The sequence below is a fragment of the Panthera pardus genome, unplaced genomic scaffold (assembly GCF_024362965.1).
Source record: "Panthera pardus isolate Hobbes unplaced genomic scaffold, ASM2436296v1 HiC_scaffold_2, whole genome shotgun sequence".
NCBI lineage: Eukaryota > Metazoa > Chordata > Mammalia > Carnivora > Felidae > Panthera > Panthera pardus.
Window position 1 is genome coordinate 117,267,793 of NW_026526765.1, and position 16,618 is coordinate 117,284,410.

General features: G+C 37.8%; 1 protein-coding gene across 2 annotated transcripts in view; it reads left to right on the forward strand.

The window, feature by feature from the left end:
• LARS1 (leucyl-tRNA synthetase 1) overlaps window positions 1–16,618 on the forward strand; it is a 77,477-nt gene that overhangs the window by 5,826 nt on the left and 55,033 nt on the right. The window contains exons 2-6 of one of the 2 annotated variants that reach the window (XM_019414197.2): window positions 4,837–4,955; window positions 7,706–7,793; window positions 8,455–8,535; window positions 12,093–12,230; window positions 16,158–16,319. In XM_019414197.2, coding sequence (XP_019269742.1) covers window positions 4,837–4,955; window positions 7,706–7,793; window positions 8,455–8,535; window positions 12,093–12,230; window positions 16,158–16,319 — 588 coding nt within the window. Of the gene's footprint in view, window positions 1–4,836; window positions 4,956–7,705; window positions 7,794–8,454; window positions 8,536–12,092; window positions 12,231–16,157; window positions 16,320–16,618 lie in introns of those variants that run through there. The other variant, XM_019414198.2, reaches the window with a different exon arrangement.

The following is a 16,618-nucleotide window of genomic DNA, read 5'->3' on the forward strand; positions in this document are numbered from 1 at the left end:
TGTTAGTATAATTTTTATTCTCATTTAAAGATAAAGAAATAGAAGCTTAGAAAGCTTAAGGAATTTGTCTAAGGTTCTACAGCTAGTAAGTGGTGGCAGCTAGGACATGGCTAGAGTACTAGGAGGAAGCAGAAATAGAAGCCAGAAGATGAACATTTTTGTCCACCTTGACTTTTTGCTGCCACAATGATCTCCGAACTTCAGATTTATCATTTATCATCTTTGAAATGGTAATCACTGGTCTGCCTCCTTCTTAGGGTTATTGTTAAGATGCAAAAAGTTAATGTTCATAAAAGTTTCAAGAACTGCAGAATATTATGAATATATGGAAGAGCTTGTTATCTTTTTTAGTGGTTCTTTACTGGGGATGGTCTTGTCCTCCTGAGAACATTTGGTCTGGAGACTGTTTGGTTGTCACAACTAGGGGATTCTCCTGGCATCTAGTGGGCAGAAGCCAGGGATGCTTCTAAGCCTCTTACAATGCACAAGACAAAACACAAAAAATTATTTAACCTAAACTGTCAAAAATGCCAAAGTTTTGAACCTCTGACTTGTCAAATAACCTTTTAACTAATTATTATAACCAATTGTCTAGTTAAATAACCAGTGAAGAAATTAAGGCTCAGATTGATCAAGTCACTTCTCAAGGTCCAACAACAGTTGGTGGTGGGGCCAATATCAGGTTTCATTACAATTGACCTTGGATGTTTTGATGGACAAGTTTTTCTGAGAAGCAGAAACCTCAAAGAAGAGATTTTGTGCATTTAATGTGCTCAATAACAGTGAAAAAAACCATAGTTCTTAGTAATTTGTGAAGACTGTTTCTTTCATGTCCTTTACAGTGGGTGACCTGAGTGGTGCCTGGATGGCTCAGTCAGTTAAGCCTGTGAGTTCGGCTCAGGTCATGATCTCGCAGTTTGTGAGTTCGAGCCCCATGTCCGGCTCTGTGCTGACCGTTCAGAGACTGGAGCCTGCTTCAGATTCTGTGTCTCCCTCTCTCTCTGCCCCTCCCTTGCTTGTGCATGCTTGCGTGCACGCTCTCTCTGAAAAATAAATAAACACTAAAAAAAATATATAAAAAAGAAAGGAGGGAGGGACTTGGCAGAAATGAGACAAGAAGGGCCTTAAGTGCCAGGTTTAACAGTATAGACTCTATCCTGACCGCTATAGAGATCCTCTGAAAAGGAATTGACTTGATTATATTTGTGTTTTGATATCATTTCCACTCAGCAATCCTGTAAGGATTTATAGAAACAAAATATTTCCTTGTCACTTTTATTTTCCTTTAATTACTGGAGGAACTTGTTATGTCCATGATTTTTCTTTTTCTTTTTTCTGTCTCTTTTTTTCAAAGAGTTTATTTATTTATTCAAACTTTTTTTTTAATGCTAATTTTTGAGAGACAGAGAGTCACAGTTTGAGCAGGAGAGGGGCAGCGAGAGAGGGAGACACAGAAACTGAAACAGGCTCCAGGCTCTGAGCTGTCAGCACAGAGCCCAGTGTGGTGCGGGGCTTGAACCCATGAACTGCAAGATCATGACTTGAGCTGAAGTCCCATGCTTAACTGACTGAGCTACCCAGGTGCCCCTTTAAGATTTTATTTATTTATTAAAAAAAATTTTTTTAATGTTTATTCATTTTTGAGAGACAGAGACAGAGCATGAGCGGGGGAGGGGCAGAGAGAGAGGGAGACACAGAATCCGAAGCAGGCTCCAGGCTTTGAGCTGTCGGCACAGAGCCCGACATAGGGCTTGAACTCACAAACCATGAGATCATGACCTGAGCCAAAGTCGGACACTCAACCGACTGAGGCACCCAGGTGCCCCTTTAAGATTTTAAGTAATCTCTACACCCAGCACAGGGCTAGAACTCACAACCCCAAGGTCAAGAGTTGTGTGCTCTACTGACTGAGTCAGCCAGGTGTCCCCAGGACTTTTCAAAGTAGGGAATTCTTTCTCATTTCTTCTCTGCCTCTCTGGCAAGGTTCTTCCTTTAATCCATCATTTATCTCCTCCTTGTAAGCTGATATTTCATCTTTCTGTTGCTTGTCTTTGTCTCCTGTTTTTTAACGACGTTAAAACTACGTTTAACTACGTTAAAAAATAGGAAACCGTTCTTTGGTTTAAAATATAGAAAACTGAAAATAGTACAACAGAGCTGATACCTTTTAGTAGATTTGTATTAAATCTTAATTTTAATAGTGTTTGTTATTTTATTACTTAATACACAAAGTATATTTAATATACTTATTGGAGAAATAATGTTAAGTTTGGGGTTTTTTTATTGCACATAATTCCTCTTTGCAAGTGTTCAAATTTGTGTAACCATTTAAAAGTCCAGTATATTTGTGATACAAATAGAAAGCTTATTGATTGATAGATTCATTGATTGAGAGAGAGCGAGAGTGTCAGCTGGGGATGGTCAGAGAGAGAGAGGGAGAGAGAATCCCAGGCAGGCTCCACACTCAGCACAGAGCCTGATATGGGGTTTGATCCCATGAACCATGAGATCATCACCTAAGTTGAAATCAGGAGTCAGGTGCTAAACCAACTGACCACCCAGCTGCCCCAAAAGTAGTTTTTGTAAGCTCTACATACAATGTGGGGCTTCAACTCACAACACAGAGGTCAGGAGTCACATGCTCTACTGACCGAGGCCACCAGGCGGTCCACTTTTTTAAAAAGTAGTATAAAATATATGTGTGTGTGTGTATATATATGTATTAATTTTTTTAATGTCTATTTTTGAGAGAGAGACAGAGCGAGCGAGGGGGAGACAGAGAATCCGAAGCAGACTCCAGGCTCTGAGCTATCAGCACAGAGCCCAGTGTGGAGCTCAAACCCACAAGCTGTGAGATCATGACCTGAGCCAAAGTCGGATGCTTAACCAACTGAGCCACCGAGGCGCCCCTTTTTTAAAAATTAAAAAAAATTTTTTTTATTTGTAAATTAAAAAAAATGTTTATTTTTGAGAGAACGCCGGTGGGAGAGGGGCAAAGAGAGGTGGGCAGAGGATCTGAAGCAGTGTCTGCACCACAGCAATGAGCCTGATGCAGGCCTCGAATTCATGAACTGGGAGATGATGACCTGAGCTGAAGTTAGATGCTCATTCGACTGAGCCACTCAGGTGCCCCAATGTTTTTTAAATGTTTGTTTATTTTGGAGAGAGAGAGCATACTTTTTTTAAATTTAAAATTAAAAAAAATTTTTTTTAATGTTTGATTATTCATGAGAGAGAGGGACAGAGGGTGAGCAGGGGAAGGGAGGGAGACACAGAATCTGAAGCAGGCTCGAGGCTCTGAGCTGTCAGCACAGAGCCCAGCGCAGGTCTCGAACTCACAAACTGAGATCTTGACCTGATCTCACGTATATACATATGTGTGTATATACATTGTGTATCTATTTAAAGTTTATCTGAGAAAGAGAAGAGAGAGAGCATGTGGGGAGGGGACAGGGAGAGAGGGAAAGGGAGAGAATCCCAAGCAGGCTCCACACTGTCAGCACAGAGCCCGACATGAGGCTTGAACTCACGAGCTGTGAGATCATGACCTGAGCTGAAGTTGGACGCTCAGCTGGCAGAGCCACCCAGGCACCCCTAAATACATATTTTTAAGTGAATTATATGCCCAATGTGGGCTTGAACTCACATACCCAAGATCAAGAGTTGTGTGCTCCCTGGACTGAGCCAGCCAGTCGCCCCAATGGAAAGCATTTTTTAAATTGTTGGGTGAAAGGACAGAGAGAGGCACTCTTAAAGGAGACTGAGTTGCAGTCTTTAGGTAACTTGGCAAGGTCGTCTTGTGTAGTAGGTTGTAAAAGTATGAGTAGAACCCAGAGGCACCTGGCTGGCTCACTTGGTAGAACATGTGACTCTTGATCTTGGGGTTGTAAGTTTGAGCCTCATGTTGGGTGTAGAGATTACTTAAAAAAAAAAAAATCTTAAAAAAAAAGGTATGAATAGAGCCCAGGTATTTTCTCATTTGAAAATGCTGCACAATCTGGGAATTTTTGCACATAAGAAGGGGGTAAAATCCAATTTCAGTTCAGATAACTATACCAGAAAATACATTTTAGAGACTAATACTAAATTTCAAAACAGAATTAGATTTGTGTATGGTCCATTAGTATCCAGCTTTCATACTTGTCTGCTCTGTGTTTCATTCCACGCCAGCTTTGACTTACCTGCTTTTAGCATCTGTTTTTCACACAGTCACAAACTGAGAAGGAAGCTCTAACGCTTCCTTTTTCAGAGGTAGAATGATCATGCTTGTTTTTTTGCTTTCACTTTCATCCACAGGCAGCTTATGGAAGGATGGCAATGTTGCTGGTACATCTGATATATTAGAGACATGCTTGCCATTCTGTTTCATTTAAATTTCATGTTAATAGTCTGTTAACCATTTTGGAGAGGAGTTCTTCATCAGTTGCCTTGAAAAAAAACATGTAGATTACTAACCCTTCCTCAGCCTCTTCCCATCGGGTCTCAGCATCCTTTGATTGAGCATTATTGCAGCTTGGCCATCTTGTACTTTTCTAAGTATTTGTGCATCTTAACTAAATAGGAACAGTATCTGTTTTAGTGTCTCATTTAATAGAAGTATTTCAAAGCCCTTTATATATTTTAGTAATTCATTAACTATCCCTTTGGTGTTTAAAGTAGACAGATTGTGATAGCGCAAATTTTTAATCTTGTTTGTTTAAAGTTCATGACAACCATGGAAAAATTGCCTATAAGTAAACAGCTTGTTCTATGTGAACGTATTTTTTTTTTTTCTTTTTTTAAAGCAAGACTGTCCAAGTATAGAGTGGATTGTTGTATCTCTTTTGTGTCCAACAGGAAAGAAAAGGAACAGCAAAAGTGGACTTTTTGAAGAAGATTGAGAAAGAAATCCAACAGAAATGGGATACTGAGAAAGTGTTTGAGGTTAATGCATCTAATGTGGAGAACCAGACTAGGTGAGTAGTACTTTATGAAGTTCTACACCTTGTGTTCCCAAAACTGTTGGCTACAGAAACTGCTTTGTGGAAAGGATAAGGCAGATTGTACTTATAATGTCTGAAATGGGCTGAAGAAGGTAACTTTTATTTTCTCGATTTCAAAGTAGGATTTTCTTTCCAATAAAATTCTTTTTTTTTTTTTTTTTTTTTTTTTTTTTTTTTAAGCGAGCTCTGTGCCTAGTGTGGGACTTGAATTCACGACCCTGGGATCAAGAGTTGCATGCTCTCTGAGTGAGCTAGATGCTCCTCCTATAGAATTCTTAAAGGACTTTTTCTACATAGCTTTTTTTTTAACTAATATTTTTCATATTTAGACAAAAGAGAATGTTTTGAAGTTTTGTCTTTCCTAACTGATAAAATGAGATTATTCTAGTAGAGATTCATATTATGGTGCTAATTATGTCCAAAGACACCAAGTATTAAATTTTGAAGGGTTTCAGGGGCACCTTGGTGGCTTAGTCAGTTAAGCTTCTGACTTTGGCTCAGGTCATGATCTTGTGGTTCATGAGTTGGAGCCCCACATCGGTCTCTCTGCTGTCAGGGTGGAGCCCTGTTCAGATCCTCTGTCTCCCTCTCTTTGCCCTTCCCTTGCTTGCTAGCTTGGGTGTGTTCTCTCTCTCTCAGAAATAAATAAATGCTAAAAAACAAAACAAAAAAAAAACAACAACAACCCTACTCTTTAAAAATTTTTTTTCAAGGGTTTCTGTATTTTAAGATCTTATTTCATAAATACTGTATTGCCTTGGTTTTAAGCATCAATTATAAGACAAGCCACAGGTAATGATATGGTACTAGGGAAAAATAAAAACAAAATAACTGCCCCCAAACAGTAGTGTAATAAATGTATGCATCAATTATAGGAGCATCTCAATTTCAGATATGTTGAAATGTAGAAAAATGTTCTTGTTACAATGACGAAATACATTGACAATAATTAAAATAGTAGCTAATCTTGAAAACTTATTGGTTGTTATGCAAAGGCTTAGGAAATATTCCATTTTTAGTATGCCTATTATCATTTAATCTTTTTAATAACACTTTAAGGTTAGCAGTATTTTTATCCTTATTTTATTTCTTATTAATATATTTTTTAAGCATTTATTTATTTTTGAGAGACAGAGTCAGAGCACAAGCAGAGGAAGGGCAGAGAGAGAGGGAGACACAGAATCTGAAGCAGGCTCCAGGCTCTGAGCTGTCAGCACAGAGCCCAACATGGGGCTCAAACCCACAAACCGTGAAATCTTGACCTGAGCCAAAGTCAGATGCTCAACTGACTGGGCCACCCAGGTGCCCCTATTCCCATTTTATAGATGAGGATACTGAGGTACAGGGAGGCTAAGTAACCAGTTCCAGGTTGCATAGCTAGGAATTGACAGGGCCTGGACTACTTTTTAGGACATTCTGATTTCAAAAGGTACTTTCCTTGCTACTAAGCAACATGCTAGTGGAATTTTTTTATGTTTATTTTTGAGAAAGAGAGAGAAAGCGTGCATGTGCAGGGGGGTACAGAGAGAGAGGAGGACAGAGGATCTAAAGCAGGATCTGTGTTGACAGCAGAGAACCCGATGCTGAGGTCAAAGGCACAAACTGCAAGATCACAACCTGATCTGAAGTCAAACACTTAACTGACTGAGCCACTCAGGCAACTCTGAATTTGGACTTTTTTTTTTTTTTTTTTTTTTAAAGAAATTAAGAGTGTTGCTGTAATATAAAGTCTTTGATGTTATACTTTATAGCTTTTGTTGTTTCTAGAATTTTGGCCAACTTCAGGTAAAGTTATCGTGAGTGAACTGAAAACTTTGTTCCATGAAAGAAAATGAAGTGAGGGAACTTAGAAATGTAACATTGAATGAAAAAAGAGTTTTTTTCAGTAATATCTCCACCCGACATGGGGCTTGAAATCACAACCCTAGAGTCGCTTGCTCTACCAACTGAGCCAGCCAGCCATGTGCCCTGGTGTATAATTTTTAATGAAGCTCATAGGTGAGCAAAAGTAAGTGATAACATTGTTTAAGGACACAGACAGAGATATAAACTATTCAAAATGAAGGGAATGACAAAAGTAGATTTCAAGATACTAGTTTTCTCTGCGGGGAGAGGGCTGAGGAGCACACAGTGTAGATTCAGTGGGCTCATCACTTGGATAGCATGCTTACAGGCATTCATTTTATTGTGCTTTGTAACTTTTATAGGTACGTTATACATTTGATTGTAAGAAAAAATAATATAATAAATTAAACAGCTTTAGAGAGACACTTCTTAAATTAATTTTCCATGTGTCATGTAATACTGAAGATGTTTTATTATAGCTGATGGACTTTGAATTGCTTTATATATATCAAATGAAGGCAAATCTCATTTAATCACTAAAATACTAAATTAATCCAGTTTCCTAAGAGTATTAAAATTATCCTCAGTAAATTATCTTTACTCAGCATTTTTAAGTTAAACCTCCAGTATTTGCTGCAAGGATATTTATTTCTTTAATATCTAACCATGAACATTTTATTTTTTCTAAATCACAATTAAGTTTCAATTTCAGAGGGCTTTTAATTTCCACATTCATATGTTTACTTTTAAAGGTCTTTTAAATAATAAAATATAAACAAGTTGTTTGTAATAAGCTTTCCCTTCCCCCTAGCTCCTCATTTTAAAAGGAACTTAACATTTTCTTTTCTGTACTTTGTTTTTTCATGATTGTTTTGCAGCAAGGGCAAGTACTTTGTAACCTTCCCATATCCGTATATGAATGGGCGCCTTCATTTGGGACACACATTTTCTTTATCCAAATGTGAGGTAATGTTTCCTCTGTAGTTAACATAATGGGATTGAGGGTCTTTGATAAATACTATTTTGAAGAAAATGGCATGTATGGGATTTATTTCCTGTTAAGAGAACTTAGAATTCCTTAATTTTAAGCCTAAATTTTATATTTTTACCTATATTAAATATTCTTATATTTAATTTGTATATGCTGTGTGTGTGTGTGCAGGGTTCTAATTATTTATGCATGGTCATAAGTAATTCCTTTTTGGTGAAAAGACAGAAAAAAAGAACAATGGGCCAAAATTTTGGAATGACTTCCTTCTTTTCTTTTTCTTTCTTTCTTTCTTTTTTTCTTTCTTTCTTTCTTTTTCTTTTTAAATATTTATTTATTTATTTTTGAGTGGGGCAGGGAAGGGCAGACAGAGGGAGACAGAGAATCCCAAGCAGGCTCCACATTTTTAATGCAGAGCCTGATGTAGGGCTCGTTCTCATGAACATGATATCATGACCTGAGCTGAAATCAAGAGTCAGACTCTTAACTGACTGAGCCACCCAGACGCTCCAGGGAATGACTTCCTTCTAAAGCAAGAGAGGAAGAGGAAATCTGAGCCCATGATCTTCATGAACAGTCAACATTCTGTATTCATCTAGCATTTAAACTTATAATTTAAATTTAGTTTTCTTTTTGTAGTTTGCAGTAGGATACCAGAGACTGAAAGGAAAAATTTGTCTGTTTCCCTTTGGTTTACACTGTACTGGAATGCCTATCAAGGTAAGATTGCTTTTGGGATTGGTTCCTACTCTTTTTAGCTTAAAGCAGATGTAATGTCCAATTTAAGAGCTTGAAATAGTATTTTCAGATATTTATTATAATGCAATGTCTTGGCATGAGCTAAATTCATTATAGTGAAAACTTTTTTTCAATTAGAAACAGTTAAAAAATATTTTTTTAATGTTTATTTATTTTTGAGAGAGAGAGAGAGAGAGTGTGAGCAGGGCAGGGTCAGAGAGAGAGACAGAGACACAGTATTCGAAGCAGGCTCCAGGCTCTGAGCTTCCAACACAGAGCCCGATGCAGAGCTCAAACCCATGAACGGTGCGATTGTGACCTGAGACGAAGTTGCACGCTCAACCAATGGAGCCAGCCAGGCGCCCTGAGAAACAGTTTTTTAAAAGTTTATTTATTATTTATTTTGAGAGAGATAGAGAATGAGTGGAGAAGAGGGGCAGGGAGAGAGAGGGAGAGAATCCCAAGCAGTCTCCATGCTGTCAGTGCAGAGCTCAATGCAGGGCTCAAATGCATGAACTATGAGATCATGACCTTGAGCCGAAGTTGGAAGCTTAACTGAGTGAGCCACCCCTGTGTCCCATGAAAATTAAATTTTAAAAGGCATTTGAAGAAGTACTTAAATAAAGGGTACACGTGAAGGTTTAAGTGATTTCTTTTAACAAAAAAAATTTTATTTTTTATTTTTTTAATTTTTATTTATTTATTTATTATTTTTTAATGTTTATTTTTGAGACAGAGAGAGACAGAGCATGAACAGGGGAGGGGCAGAGAGAGAAGGAGACACAGAATCTGAAACAGGCTCCAGGCTCTGAGCTGTCAGCACAGAGCCCGACGCGGGGCTCAAACTCACAGACCGTGAGATCATGACCTGAGCCGAAGTTGGACGCTCAACCGACCAAGCCACCCAGGCGCCCCCCAAAAAATTTTTTTAACATTTATTTATTGTTGAGAGACAGAGACAGAGCATGAGCAACGGACAGGCAGAGAGTGAGGGAGACACAGAATCCAAAGCAGGCTCCAGGCTCTGAGCTGTCAGCACAGAACCTGACGCGGGGCTTGAACCCACGAACCGCGAGATTATGACCTGAGCCAAAGTCAGGTGCTCAACCAACTGAGGCACCCAGGCGCCCCAGGTCTAAGTGATTTCTCAGTAATTTTTGTATCTCTATTGGTGACCTTACATATGATATTTCTGTTTTCAAGTTAGATAATAACTATTAACAAGTATTCATGACATACATAGAGTAATAAACAGTTTTTTAAATGTATAATACTGTTTGTTTTAGTTGTATCATATTTTGATCATGTTTGCAAATGTCTTCATTTGTCATAAATTTATATTAGAAATAATTCTCAGTAAAGAAGGGACCAGACAATTATTGTCGAAAGGATTCCTTAAATGTAAGAGGGTTGGGAAATTTAACTTCCCATTTCTTTTGCTTCTCCAACCTTTTATTTTGAAAAATGTCAAACCTGCAGAACAGGTAAAAGGATAGAATGAACAGCCATATACCCTTCACTCATAGTTACTGAATATTAACATTTTCCATAATTCCTTTGGTTCTCTTAATGCACATGGAATACATGCATACTTTCTTTTCTCTGTTTCTGTGAACTCACTGAAAGTAAGTTACACATATCATGCTGTGTTACCTCTAACTACTTTAGCATGTGTCTTTTGAGAACAAAGGCATTTTATACATCATCACAGTTTCATTATCCCCTCCAAGAAATTTAACATTGATGTAATATTAGCATCTTCATCTAATCTCTAGTCAGATGTTTCCAGTTGTCCCAAAATGTCCTTTCCGGCCTTTTTTTTACTTTGTGTGTTGTCGGTCACACGTTGCATTTGGTCATTAATTCTTTTCGGTTTCTTGTGGTTTGTCATGACGTTGATGTCGTTGAAGAGTGTATGCTAGTTATTTTGTAGAACGGTCCATAGTCTGAATTTTCTGATTATTTCTTCATGATTACATCTGGGTTAAATATTTTGACAAGAATACTACATTGGTGAGGCGTAAACTTCCCATTGTATCACATCAAAAGGCATAGAATGGCACTTTGTCCCATTTTAATGATGTTGAGCTAGTAACTGTCAGATTTCATTCTGAAAGTGGGTTATTGAAAAGTAATCTGCAGATGATACCTTGGGAGCCTCTGAATATCTGGTTATCCAATAACCCAGTGGTTTTAGCATCATTTGATGCTTCTTGTGTGCTTCACTTATTGAATAAGTGTTTATAAAATGGTGACTTTCTAGTTGTGTCATTCTTTCCTTATTAGTTAACTGAAATTCTTCTGCATGGAAGAGTCCCCTTCGTTTTTATTTTTTTATTTATTTATTTTTTTAAATTTTTTTTTTCAACATTTTTAATTTATTTTTGGGACAGAGAGAGACAGAGCATGAACGGGGGAGGGGCAGAGAGAGAGGGAGACACAGAATCGGAAACAGGCTCCAGGCTCCGAGCCATCAGCCCAGAGCCTGACGCGGGGCTCGAACTCACGGACTGCAAGATCGTGACCTGGCTGAAGTCGGACGCTTAACCGACTGCGCCACCCAGGCGCCCCCCCCCTTCGTTTTTAAAAGTCATAATCCTATATTTGCATTTTTCTCTTAACTTTAACTTGGTGTCATCTTTGTGTATATATATATTACATATACATATATACATATGTATACATATACATATATAATACATATACTATATATGTACGTGTATATACACGTACATAATATATATACATATATATATGTATGATATGTGTTATAAGTGATATTATAGTGTAATTGAGAGGAGCTGGGGTGGAAAGCCAAAGTTCATGTGTTATCTCTGTAGTTTGCTAGATTTATAACTTTTGGATAAACCCCTTCATCTCTCAAGTGTGTGTTTTCTAACTAAATACCTGTCCTATCTACCTCAGAAGGTTGTGATGATGGTGGTGATATAAAATAGTAATCTTTAAATTGATAAATGCTGTGATTCATATTGTTATTCAAAATGATAACGCTATGTCTTGTTTTTCTCTTAAAAAAATTTTTTTTTCATGTATATTTTAGTTTTGAGAGAGAGACAGAGACAGAGTGTGAGCAGGGGAGGGGCAGAGAGGGAGACACAGATTAGAAGCCGACTCCAGGCTCTGAGATTTTAGCACAGAGCCCAACACAGGTCTCCAACTGGTGAACCACCAGATCAGGACCGGAGCTGAAGTCGAATGCTCAACTGACTGAGCCACCCAGGCACCTCATGTCTTATGTATTTTTGAACTTTTAATGTCTAACAAAGTATACTACATTAAAAACTTTGAGTGTTGAATAAATGCTTGCTGAATAAAAGCAGTAAAATACTAATGTATAAATTAGTGAATTTTGAGGTACATGAATTTTATCATGTGAGTTTTCTATTGTGATCCACATGTGTATAGGTGTATTGCAGAAAATTTCAGAGTCAATTTTAGTTGGCTGTAAAAATACCAAAAAATTCAAATTGTTTCTACCTCAAATTTTGAACTTCACTCTAATGTTGTATTTGTTATAGGCATGTGCTGATAAACTGAAAAGAGAAATAGAGCTTTATGGTTGCCCCCCTGATTTTCCAGATGAAGAAGAGGAAGAGGAAGAAATCAATGTTAAAACAGAAGATGTAATAATTAAGGATAAAGCCAAAGGAAAAAAGGTTTGGTGGTTAATAATATTTATTTTGGTTGAAATTTTATATTTGTCTAATTTATATTTGTCTTTTTTTTTTTTTAATGTTTATTTACTTTGAGAGACTGGGGGAGTCTCTCAAATGGGGGGAGGGGCAGAGAGAGGCAGGCTCTATGCAGTGAGCACAGAGCCTGAGGCGGGGTTTGATCTCACAAAACATGAGATTACAATCTAAGCCGAAATCAAGAGTCAGACGCTTAACTGACTGAGCCACCCAGGTGCCTTGTCTAATTTATCTTTGTATTTTCAGGACTTAGCACATAAAAAGTACTCAGTAATTTTGAAAAAGTAACAAAGCCAGAAATTATTTTTCTGACTTTTCGATGGCCCTTTTCCCCCCCTTTTGCTTTTTTCAGCAATAAATTTTAGATTTAGAGAAGAATTGCAAGGTAGAGCGGAGTTCCCTCATGATCCCCTAAGTTCCCATAAGGTTACATCTTATATAACCATGCACAACCCTGAAAGCTAAGAAATTAACATTTGAACAATCCTATTTACTGAACTACAAACCTCATTTGACTTTGAACAGTTTTTTCATTAACACCCTTATTCTGTGCAGGTCTAATCCAAGATTCCACATTGCATTTACTTGTCACATCTCCTTAGTATGTCTCCTTAGTCTCTTCCATCTTTGTCTTCCTTGATTTTCACACTTCTGGAGAGTGCTGGTCAGATAATTTATAGAATGTCCCTCAATTTGAGTTTGTTTAATGATTTCTCATGAGTCATGAGTTGATTGAGAGGTGACATGTCCTCCTCATTGCATCGTATCAGTGAGCGTATGATATTGGTATCTCATTACTGGTGATATTAACCTTGATCATTTGGTTTAGGTGGTGTCTGTCAGGTTTTTCTACTGTAGGGACTCCATTTTCCCCTTTGATTTGTATATATTTTGAGAGATACTTTGAGGCTATGGAAATAGTACTCTTTCTTTCTTTCTTTCTTTCTTTCTTTCTTTCTTTATAATGTTTATTTATTTTTGAGAGACAGATCATGAGTGGGAGATGGGCAGAGAGAGGGGAAGACACAGAATCCTAAGCAGGCTCCAGGCTCTGGGCTGTCAGCACAGAGCCTGATGCAGGGTTCGAACCCATGAACTCTGAGATTGTGGCCTGAACCGAAGTTGGACGCTTAACCGACAGCCACCCAGGCGCCTCAATATCTTCTTTTTAAATATTTTGTCATTAATTTTAGCATTCATCTGTGGATCTTGCCTGCCTGCTATAGTTATTACTGTGTTCTTTTTTTTTTTTTTTTTTTAATGTTTGTTTATTTTTGAGAGAGGGAGAGAGAGAATTCCAAACAGACTCCACACTGTCAGTGCAGAGCCTGATTTGGGGCTTGAACTCATGAACTGTGAGATCATGATCTGAGCTGAAATCAAGAGTCAGATGCTTATTTGACTGTGCCACCTAGGCACCCTATTACTGTGTTGTTCTAATAGTGATTTTCCATTTCCCTCATTCTTTCTCCATTTATTACCTAGAATTCTTCTGAAAAGAATAGTTGTCCTCTCTTCCCCAGTTACTTATTTATTCATTCCCTTTTTATATTGGCGTGGATTCATGCATATTTATTTTATTCTTTGGGTTATACTCCAGTACTCTCTGGTGTTTGGGGGTTGTTATTGTAATTACTCAACTTGTTCTGATTTTGGTCATTGAGAGTCTTTTATGCTGGCTCCTGTGGCCCTCTGACATGCTCCCATCTTTTTTCTTTTCTTTTTGAAGCCCTTTATTATTTTCTGGTGCCAAGATACTACAGCCTTGTCTTATATTTTCCCTGTGCCAGCCCTGCAATCAACCACATCCCCAAGGAGGCCTGTTTCCTTTAGTTGAGAAATGGTATTTAGAAAACTAAGTTCTGAATGCTAGGTATACTCACTGTAGCTCCTTTCAGTAGAAAGAGCAAGGAAATATATATATTAATCCTGGTAACCCACATATATGCACCTGTCTATAATAGTTCTTTATCTCTATATATGTTTAAAAAGTTCTTACTGTGAGGCACCTGGCTGACTTATTTGATAGAGCATGTGACTCTTGATCTTGGGGTCATGAGTTTGAGCCCCACAGTGGGGTTAGAGTTTACTTCAAAAAAAAAAAAAAAGTTCATACTGATAACTTTGGCTCCCTGTTAGCACCATAAGGCTCATTCTAACATTCTCCCTTTGCCAATTTGTGACTTCTTTCTCTGACATTGAGAAATCTGGCCCTCATTATTTATAGTATATAATTTATTCAATCCTAGTCTACTGGTAGTTCAGAACTGCTTAACCCATACTCCTGGGAGGAACAGTTTTACCAATTAAAGTACAGTGTTTGTATATACTTTTTGTTCTTAGAATCTAGTCAACACATTCTTTTCCAAAGTTACTTTTTTTTTTTTTTTTTTTTTTTTTAGTAAGCTCCATGCTGAACATGGGGCTCTTGAAGTCAAAGTCCCTGAGATCAAGTCGCATGTCCTATTGACTGAGCCAGCCATGCATCCCTCCAAAGTTGCTTTTATTTATTTTTTAAATTGTTTTTATTAGTTATTTTAAAAACAAATTTTTTTTTTTAATGTTTATTTACTTTTGAGACAGAGATACAGAGAGTGAGCAGGGTAGGGGAAGAGAGAGAAGGAGACACAGAATCTGAAACAGGCTCCAGGCTCTGAGCTGTCAGCACAGAGCCTGATGTGGGGCTTGAACCCACGAACTATGAAATCATGACCTGAGCTGAAGTCAGACGCTTAACCGACTGAGCCACCCAGCTGCCCCTTTATTAGTTATTTTTGAGAGAGAGAGTGTGAGCAGGGGAGGGGCAGAAAGAGCAGGGGACAGAGAATCTGAAGTAGGCTCTGTGCTGACAACAGTGAGCCTGTTGTGGGGCTTGAACCCACGAACCATGAGATCATGACTTCAGCTAACGTTGGATGCTCAATCGATTGAGCCACCCAGGTGCCCCCCACTCCCCGACAAAGTTACTTCCAAAACTCCTTTTTTTTCCACTCACTTCAAAGTGTGGTTGTATCATATATTAATAATACTGTTTGATACATTTGTCACAGTCTGCATTTCATCTTTGGTTCCTCCCATATCCTGGTTGATTTTTTAAACAAATGTATATACAATAAAATTCAATCTTTTTAGTAGATAGTGGTGTTGGTTTGACAAACACATGGAGTTGTGTTTCTTTTTTTTTTTTTTACTTTTTTTTTAAATGTTTGTTTAATTTTGAGAGAGTGAGACAGAGTGTGAGTGGGGGAGGGGCAGAGAGAGAGGGAGACACAGAATCCAAAGTAGGCTTCAGGCTCTAAGGTGTCAGTACAGAGCCTGACGCAGGGCTCAAACCATGAGATCATGGTCCAGCCGAAGCTGGACTCTTAACCAACTGAGCCACCCAGATGCCCCTGGAGTCGTGTTTCTAACCCCACAGTACCATACAGAGCAGTTCTATCACCTCCCAAATTCCTTCCCTGTCTTTATAGGTTTATTGTTCAACTCCTTTACCCACCTCCAATGCCTGACATTTGGTTGCCTTTTTGATATTGGTAAATATTAGAAGAGGGCAAAACTCTTGTCAGTAGCTTATTCATAACTAAAAAAGATACATATGGCATTAGGAAGAAGGAAATCGAGCTTGGTGCTGACATCTTCTCTTTGATGATAATTCTTTATGGTTTCAACGATTTAGTTACCTCTGGTGTCAAGGTCTTAATATCAGACTGTTCGGTTTGACAGAATAGCACATCTCAATTCGTTAGTAAGCTGACATATCAACAGTATGTTTTGGAATAGAAAAATTACTACTAAATGGGATTATTTACTTAAAATGATTGTGGTCCTAGAATTTGGTAATCATTTGTTGGTTGGTTCTTGATGGAGTTTGTTTTTACTGGTTATTTTCAGAGTAAAGCTGCTGCTAAAGCTGGATCTTCTAAATATCAGTGGAACATTATGAAATCCCTTGGTCTGTCTGATGAAGAGATAGTCAAATTTTCTGAAGCAGAACATTGGCTTGATTATTTCCCACCACTGGCTATTGAGGATCTGAAGAGAATGGGCTTGAAGGTATGTCCATCACCCCTATAGTTTAAGAAAATATGAAGAACACATTTGTATTTATGTGATTTCTGTGAGTTTGGACCATCTCATAATTTAGAATAATTTATTCCACCTGTATTCCAGTAATGAATTAGTTCTGTTATTGTTATGGGCCTTGATGTAAGCAGCGAAGTACTTTAATATTTGTTGTATTGAAAATGTTTTAATATGTTAGCAGTTAGTAGAAGGGAATTCTGTTCAAAGACTATGAAGAAGGCAAAGGTTAGTTTGTATATTTAGGAATACACAAAGGTGTTATTTAAATG